The 8,621-nt window shown below is 41.8% G+C and overlaps 1 protein-coding gene across 1 annotated transcript in view; it reads left to right on the top strand.

Annotated features, from left to right (window-relative positions):
* Positions 1-8,621, top strand: part of si:dkey-237h12.3 (teneurin-3) — a 119,903-nt gene that overhangs the window by 83,707 nt on the left and 27,575 nt on the right. Inside the window, exons 16-19 of the mRNA XM_035669967.1 lie at positions 2,201-2,320; positions 4,578-4,839; positions 5,703-5,970; positions 6,952-7,095. Coding sequence (XP_035525860.1) covers positions 2,201-2,320; positions 4,578-4,839; positions 5,703-5,970; positions 6,952-7,095 — 794 coding nt within the window. The remainder of the gene's footprint in view (positions 1-2,200; positions 2,321-4,577; positions 4,840-5,702; positions 5,971-6,951; positions 7,096-8,621) is intronic.

Here is an 8,621-nt window from a genome sequence, read left to right on the forward strand (position 1 = left end):
TTTTTTTTTTTTTTCCTCCCCCACTAGTCCCCCAGCCGTATCACATGTCCCCACACAAGTCTCCCACTGGGTTTTCAGATGGTGTTTTTCTTCAGCCAGGGTGAGACAATGACAGATAAGAATGCATGAATTATATGATTCATTTCTGGGGTTTCAGCAGGTGGTGTGACTTGGCGTTTTGTTTGGGGGTTTCAGCTCTCGCAGCATCCTTCTGCCTCTCAAAAGATTAATAGAGACACAGGGAAGAAAGAGTGAACCTTCGCCGGGGCTCTTAAGTGGCCTTGTTCCCCGAGCCGGTAAATAAAGGATGGGAGATGGTTGTGCCAGGCGTGGAGCGAGAGGGAAATAAGAGAGGCTAAAGCTGTTGATCATCCTTGTCTCATACACGTAATGACCCGGAGATAAAGTGGCAAAATGAGACATTTTTTGCCCACCAGTGACAAATGCAGCGAGAACGCTTTTAAAATTCTGCTCTATGGTTGAGAAGTAGGGGATGATTAAATGTTGATGGAGAAATATCGCATTGTCTCCCCTTCTTACCTTCAAACAAAGCACTGACTTAACAAATTACTTGGCACTTAAGAATATACAGAGGGAAGCGGTGTTACCTGAAGGACCTGCAGTCATGTTGAATAATCGCAGAGGATATCTGAGGCTTTAATCATGTATGAACCTTCCATGTCTGTGATTTATGAAGCAAAAATGCCAAAGAAAATATGTTGTTTTAGGTGAAAGCAGGGGGAGGGGATGCCGGAGGTGCAGAGGCTTTTGACCGGATGCAAATCCAGTTGTCAGCAGGGAAAATTTGGGTGGGCAAAGTGAATGAGTAATGCTTTCCCATGCTAGAAGGACTGCCATGGAGGTGCCCTTAAGTGAAGCATTTAACCCAACGCCACCTGCTCCAGTAGCACTGCTTTTTGGCCAGCAATAGGAGGTGGGTTATATAAGGCAGGTACCAGGTGTGAATGTACGTGAAAAAATACGGGTGGATAAGAGGGTCTTTGTTCAGAAAACCTCTCCTACATTTATTTTCAAACCATCAGAAACCTTCACATTTTGCCTTCACTGCTGAACATTTTGTGATTTTTCTCTATTCAAATTGTCTACACTACTTACAACTTCACCTTTTATAAACTGCTGTGGCGATTCTTTTGTATTGTAGCATTGGGTTTCTTTTTCACACCTCTTTTCATTTTATTTTTCTCTGTGACAGTTTGCCTCCAGCATTGCATTTTGCTGTTCTGAATTCTTACACGTCAGCCAACAAGCTTTGCAACTTCTCACATCAAGAGGATATCTGTAACCAAGTTGAAGAGCTCGTTCTAACACAATTCTTGTTGATAAATTATCTTTCATCACAAGTATTACCACAGACTTTCATCACGGTAGCGAGCATGAGGTTTGGATGTGACGCTGACAATAGGCTCTTTTTGGAAGCAAAAGTGCTTGCGAGAATAATCACGCTTTGATCACACCCTCTTGAAAATACAATTTAGGGGAAATTCTTGATTCAGTGAGGTCAGAGTGATAACAATACTGTGAATATTTCACTCAGGAAGCTCATTTGATATGCCTACTGCTGGGTATATTGTACACTTCATTTAGTAAGTTGACTTTACTTAGTAGACTGATCATTTTAAATGTGCATCTTGTTGGATAGCTAATGTGCTGTGTGTTTTCCACTCTTAACATTGACGCCCACTGTTTAATGGCTAGCCTCAAAACTGAATTGCCCTAAGTGTTGTGCATGGTGCATCTTTTCTCTAAATAATAACACTTTCTTGAATTTCCCTCGGGATAAATAAAGTATCTATCTATCTACTTTTCATAAAAATAAGGCTTAAATGTGAGAAAAAAAAATGCATCCATTTCTGTGTCCTCGTGGAATATAAATGCTGCAATACATGTGCAAGATGCTGCAAAATCTCAATCCTTGATGTCTGGAAAACCACATCTCACTGAATTATTGGCTTTTAAAAGCAGTAAACAGAGACAGAGAGGTGCTCTGTAAGGTGACATTTTCATGACTAACAACCACTGACATGTGTGTGTTCCTTGCGGGTCAGTAAATCATACCTCCCTGCTGTTGCCTCTGGCGAAGGGATGATGGTTGTTACAGTGTTGATGGCGTGGCCACGTGTTGACGCCGCTTGGCATTGTTTGTTTACTCAGCCCTTTCTGTGTTTGTTTGCCCACACAGCCTGGCGTCAGTCATCCGGGGTCAGGTCCTCACGGGAGACGGAACGCCGCTGATTGGAGTCAACGTGTCTTTTCTGCACTACCCGGAGTACGGCTACACCATCACACGGCAAGATGGCATGTAAGGGAGACTCTCTATGCACAGATGCATCAGTTTGAACAGCATGCAGGGACACACAGCCAGCCATTTGCATTTATCAACACTGGTTTAGATGTTTAGATTAACAGGACTTTCTCATAGTTAGCCTTAATGTTGTGGACTGCTGTCCCCAGACCAGTATGGAAAAATGCAGAGAAAGCTGTCCAACAGAGGGAGAGTCGTCCTGGCAGTTATCCAAAAAGTGCTCAAAACAAATTGAAACAGCAGCACATTGTGCCCTAGAACAATTCCTCATGCAAATGTCACAGTGGCGGAGGCCATTTTGAACCAGGCTGTTTAAAATGCATTGAATCAGCAAGGGTAGAATCAATCTGCCCGCGGTGTAGTAAAACATGGGATTACTGTCTGACCTTCTCCTGCTGTTACCACAGACGGGTTCTTAATAATGGTAGTGCAAATACATACAAGACAAACGTATGTCACATATTTTACAGAAAGGGTTCACCTCAGGTAGAAGCTTCATTTTGCAGATGGTCGCCGGAGATGGTGAAGCAGGCCTTCATTCAAATTCAGCAGATAGAGGCTGTGTTTATGTGTTGCCAGTGTGGAATAAAAGGCTTATGAGTGGCAGAGAATTGTACAGCTGTTGTTATGAAGCACAATCCTTGGGTCCCCAGATAGCTAAGGATTAGCTGATTTCTTCAGATATTCCGCCCTGTAACTCTTCTGACAAGGAGCGTGATAAATGGTCGGGGATAATCACACTTGGTTAGCCAACAGATCCGCTCAGTGTGTTAAGAAGGGGGGGCAGCATCAAAGCCTGGCCTCTTGCAGCTGTGAGCTCCCCACTGCCCAAAGTGGAGAGAGCTTGAGAAGGAAGCTGTTTTAGGTCAGCTGCACAGCTTGGCTGTTGGCATGTGTGTGTGTGTCATTCGAAGTGTGGGTGCGTGCATGAGAGACGTGCATAAGCATTTGAATCTGTGAGTGTGTGTGTCTTTGTGCATGTGAATGCATGCAATGTCACCACACAGATCCTGTACCCCCTGGGTAGTGGAGCTCGCCGAATATATAGAGCAGCACTTCAAAGACTCGCCCTTCATTTCCAAACCAGTAACTTTTCCCTGAGTAATGTCGTACTAATTAAAACCAGTTCACCAGAGGAAACTCCCAAGACTCCAAACCAAATTCAACCATAAAGTGTCTTCTTACACCATGCCTGGTTAAACAAAAGTCATAAATTAGATTCAGTGAATGATAATCATATATGGAGGCAGTACAGAGGGAATACGCTTGATAAGGAAAGGTTCTCTCTTCCATTGAAAACGCATCATCAGGCTTGCTCCTGGAAAAGAAATATTTGCTTTGATACTTTGCACTTAAAAAGAAATTCCACTTTATTACAACTTTTTTTTTTACATAGTTCTGGCCATCATTCCTAACAGTAGAAACAGTAAGACAACAGTAAGAAGTTTGCTAAAAAGAAGTCAAATGGAGAAGACAGAGAATAATAGAGCTCAAAGGATATGTGCAGGGGGAGGAAGGACACCAAATTCCTTCCCGCCAAGTATGCTTATCGCAGTTTTGCGTGTACACAGTGTGCAATGAGGCATTATTACCTTTATGTCAGACATAAATATGCGATGATTCAACTTGTGAACAGACGTGTGAATATGCCTTAACAGCGGCTCACTAGAGAGATCTTTGATTGGAACATTGTGGTTGGACAAAACAGATGACGGTCTAATAGTGTAATATTCATGATGCTCAGCACAAATTGCTCATGATGTACAGGGAAAAATCACTTGTTGATGTTTGGTACGAACCTAAATTACAACATGGCCATCAGGACAGCATATTTTCTGATGAATAAGTGTAAAGCCTTTTGTAAGGCAGAATTAACTTTAAATCCAAGACCATTAGCTGTAGAAGCAGGCAGTTTTTACTGGTTTCCCTGAAGAGCACTTACTGTTTATGTGATTTAGGTAAAACTGAAGACAAAGTCCTTTTCATTTTTTATTCCTCATTATGTGATGTTACACTTTTGAGTAAAATGTCCTTCATTTCTGATAGAAGTTCTTGAGTTCTTCTGAATAAATAATTATATACAGATCTTTATATAGAACTGAGATGTGATAGTGAGCACAGTATCATAACCAATAGAACAGATGGCTAAAACTATGAACATAATACCCCAGCTGTACTAAACTGGAAGTTTCTGCAGATACTACTAAACACACTCTACTTGTCAGTGATGCTTTCTGGTTTCCTGATGTTGAAGGTTTGACCTCCTGGCCAATGGAGGGGCTTCTTTGACACTGAGTTACGAGCGCGCCCCGTTCCCCATGCTGCACCGTACAGTGTGGCTGCCGTGGAATGTTTTCCACGTAATGGACACCGTGGTGATGAAGCGGGAAGAGAACAACATCCCCAGCTGCTACCTTACTGGCCTGATCAGGCCCAACCCCCTCATCCTGGCCACGCCCCTCTCCACTCTGTACAAGACCTCCCCAGAGGACAGTCCCATCATTCCCGAGACCCAGGTGAGACTGCAGTCACACAGGTGACCTAGGGAGATCATATTACAGGGTGTTTATGGTCAATTCCAAATTTGTGCTCATATCTGATTGTTTTGAATGACTTTAATAATTTGACCCATGTTTGATCTCAATATTAGAAGCAGCAGTGTTGAAAATACACAAACACATAGTGACGATAATACTGTTATCTTCCTTTTACCATGGCTTCTCTCGCTTATTTTAAACAGTCAGATTTGCCTTTCAGTTTGCCTTTGAGCTTTGATTGAATTGAGGCGTCTCCCCAAATACTAAGCCATAAATTGCCTCACAGTAATACTGATAAATTCTGAGGGCACATCGCATGGAGGTTACATGCCTCAGGATTTGGTTTCTATCCATTTGGCTCAAATCAGAGTTGAAAATCCCTGAATGCAAAATGTGACTCTGCAGCTTTTGCTGTTTAAAACTGATTAGGGAAAAAAAATAGATCTGTGTTACATTTGAGAGGGGAAAAAAATACATTTGGACCTGCTTCAGCATGAGCATAGCGGCAGTGTGAGGTGAAACAGCTGGGACTCAATAATAAAAATAGACTTTAGATGATAAATTCATAATGTTTAACTGTACTGCATATGTCTGCATAACCTTGGCAACAATCCAAATTTCTTTTACGTGGTTGAATGGCTTTAAATTGAATGATAACAGTGAACTACAATGTTGGAAGTGCAATGTATTCTAATATTAAAACACATAAATATTACATACAAGTACTGCAATTAGTCATTCCCTACATTAAATACCAGCAACCCCCTGTTGCTCCTGTTACTTAAGGTCTACACTCCTCACTGTATATTTGGCACCGGTCTGACTGCTAATTAAAATCATAGGTTCTTCATGAGCAAGTGGCCATACCAGGCAGTGACCTCAACCTGGTCTACCTGAGCTCCAGGGCAGCTGGCTACAAGCCCATTCTCAAGGTGCTCCTGACCCAGGAGCGTCTCCCCTTTGGCCTGATGAAGGTCCACCTGATGGTGGCCGTCATGGGCCGTCAGTTCCAGAAGTCTTTCCCTGCCTTCCCTGACCTCTCATACACCTTCATCTGGGATAAAACAGACGCCTACAATCAAAAGGTCTTTGGCCTCGCTGAGGCTGTGGGTGAGTACCCGCTGTGAAGCTGCCGACTGAAGATGTTGCATAAGCGTAGGTTCACTGTCAGATACCCGAACTGCCTTCAGGCATTGAACCTTATTTGAACTTTGGGTCCTTGGTTGAAGATTGATTTTAGTTTTAAAGAATCAGGATTATTAAGCCAGGGATTGCTTTTGTTGTGCAATAAAGATTTAGCAGGTGGTGTGAAATCCTGAAATCCCCCAGTGCTGCATTTTTGAAGGCCACTGCTCTTTTGCTGACTTCTTTGTTTCGCATGTATGATATTTCAGCAGCAAAGCAGTGACTAAAATTCTGCCTATGAGGCAGTGGCCTGATGAAAGAAAATTCAGCAAAGAGCCAATAGTCACAATAAAAACGATGATAAATGAAGGATAAATCATATCGTACGTACATACGTAGCAGAATATCGTAAATATGATTTAAATGATCGTTGTATGTATGTTCACATTATTTTTACAGAACTACCTGCAATAACACTTGCATCTAAATGTTCTGCCCTTTCCAAAGTCTGAAGAAGGCTCATAAGAAAAAAACTCTCCACCCTGACAATCAACAGGATTCACTCATGGCTTATTGCCCCGACCATATCACAGTGTTTGATATTTACTGTAATGTGCTCTATCTGAGTCTTTATTGTTTAAATAATTCATGCCACTTTACACACTATTTTCCATTGTGGTTTATTTTCATTTACACACACACACACAAGATAAAACACACAAATGAGAGCAGAGAGCATAAAACACAAACTGTGCAGGTGAGACACAGAAACCCCATGGGTCTTCTAAAATCATCCCAGCTGGAAGAAATCACATAGTCAAAGAGAACGCAGAAGGAGCAAATAAAGAAAACAGTCACAACGTGCATTGAATGTCTTATAGGCTACAAGCCTCATTGCTGCCATAAGTGTCAGGTAAGGAGGTTGCAACCTTGCTCACCATAGGCATCTGCCATCATTACTTTCAGTGTCAGTGGGATACGAATATGAGTCCTGCCTTGATGTGGTGCTCTGGGAGAAGAGGACTGCGGTGTTGCAAGGCTATGAACTGGATGCCTCCAACATGGGAGGGTGGATGCTAGACAAACACCATATACTGGACATACAGAACGGTAAGAAACAGTCATATATTCAGTATATGTGTAAGTGTGTGCATGTGGGGCAGAGATAGGTGGCCTCTTAGGGTTACAGGCAGGTGGTCTTTACTCTGAATCACCGCAATAAATACTTGAATCAAAATGAAATATGGTTCGTCATCCCATCTGCAGATAATAGAGGAGAGTTTTGAAGGGCCAATCATTCACAGTAATGACGGAATAAATCAGTGACTAAGTCACCAGGGTGCAGGGCTTGCCACAATTCCACACTACTCAGCTATTTTAGGAAGAAGACGGCCTTTTGCTGCTCATGAAGGCTCGCGCTTTTGATGAACAGGCATCATGTTTAATTCTTGCATCAATTCAATAAACTAAATTAATTTCTTGCTCTGTCATCAATCAGAAACACTTAAATCGGCAAGTACAATAAATGGACATGAGTTTGTCTTTGTCGAGCTTGTGCAGAGACGCGGGAAAGTGAAACGTATATAATGAAACTATCAAATATACATACAGGACGGCGTTGTTGCTGATTTAACAGTAGCAGGAGATCACAAGCCATAATCTGGAGAATTCAGTGCCACGTTACAACTGTGCAGGCAGTAATATGACTGCAATCAACAGAAGCAGGCCTCAGGGTAGTGTGCATTGTCAGTTTGCCAGGCTGCTGTTTTGACATTAAACCCACTCCGGCTCACAATCATTGTTCCAGTTGTCCAACACAATTTGTGGCCCTTTCATCTTGAAATAGTCAAGGTTACCGTCTTGGCCTTCAGCAGAGTCCTTAGTCTCACACTGTCAGATTGGAGTTTGTGACTGGATATCTAGCCATTTGTTGTTGTTTTCTTTTGTTTTTGCTAGAGATTTTTTATTTTGTTGTGATGCATTTAATGTGTGTTTTTGCTCATTTGTAATGCATTTTAAAAGCAAACTACTTTGCTCATCTATTTGAATGGCGTACAGAAATAAAAATGATTTCTTCTGTTTCACTGGCAGCTAACGGAATATGTTAGAGCTTCCGTGAACAACAAATGCACTGGCAATTATACCTGTAGAAATGGTTTTCTTAGTTCTAGACTGATTCTTGTGCTTTTGAGCTCCAGAGTCTGAAGACTTTGTTTGATATTTATTTCAGCGATAGCATCAATGCTGCAGTGCCTGGCATGGTTATGATTGATTTTTCTTCTGATTCAACTTTATTTACATTATTCAAGGAGAGAAAACATAAAGGGTGGCAGTCGTTACAGCTGATATAATTTGTAGATGTGGACCAGTTGTTCTCAATCTGTCCTTTCTCAGTTTTAAATTTCTACACAGTCACATAACAGGTTCAGGATCGGTTTGGCATCGGGAAGTACAGTGTAGTATTTGCATTCAGACTGAACTGTTCTGAAAATATGTCCTGTGTCTTGTGGTGCAGAATCTCAGTTTAAGATGAAATGTTCCTTTATATTGCAGGCAATATTACCTGGTATTAACATCCCTACAAAACATCTAACATTACCTAGCATGCCTTTGTACTAGCTTCCACTCTTCATATT

Source organism: Morone saxatilis, unplaced genomic scaffold (genome assembly GCF_004916995.1).
Source record: "Morone saxatilis isolate NCDOM2014 unplaced genomic scaffold, NCSU_SB_2.0 Contig22, whole genome shotgun sequence".
Classification (NCBI taxonomy): Eukaryota; Metazoa; Chordata; class Actinopteri; family Moronidae; genus Morone; species Morone saxatilis.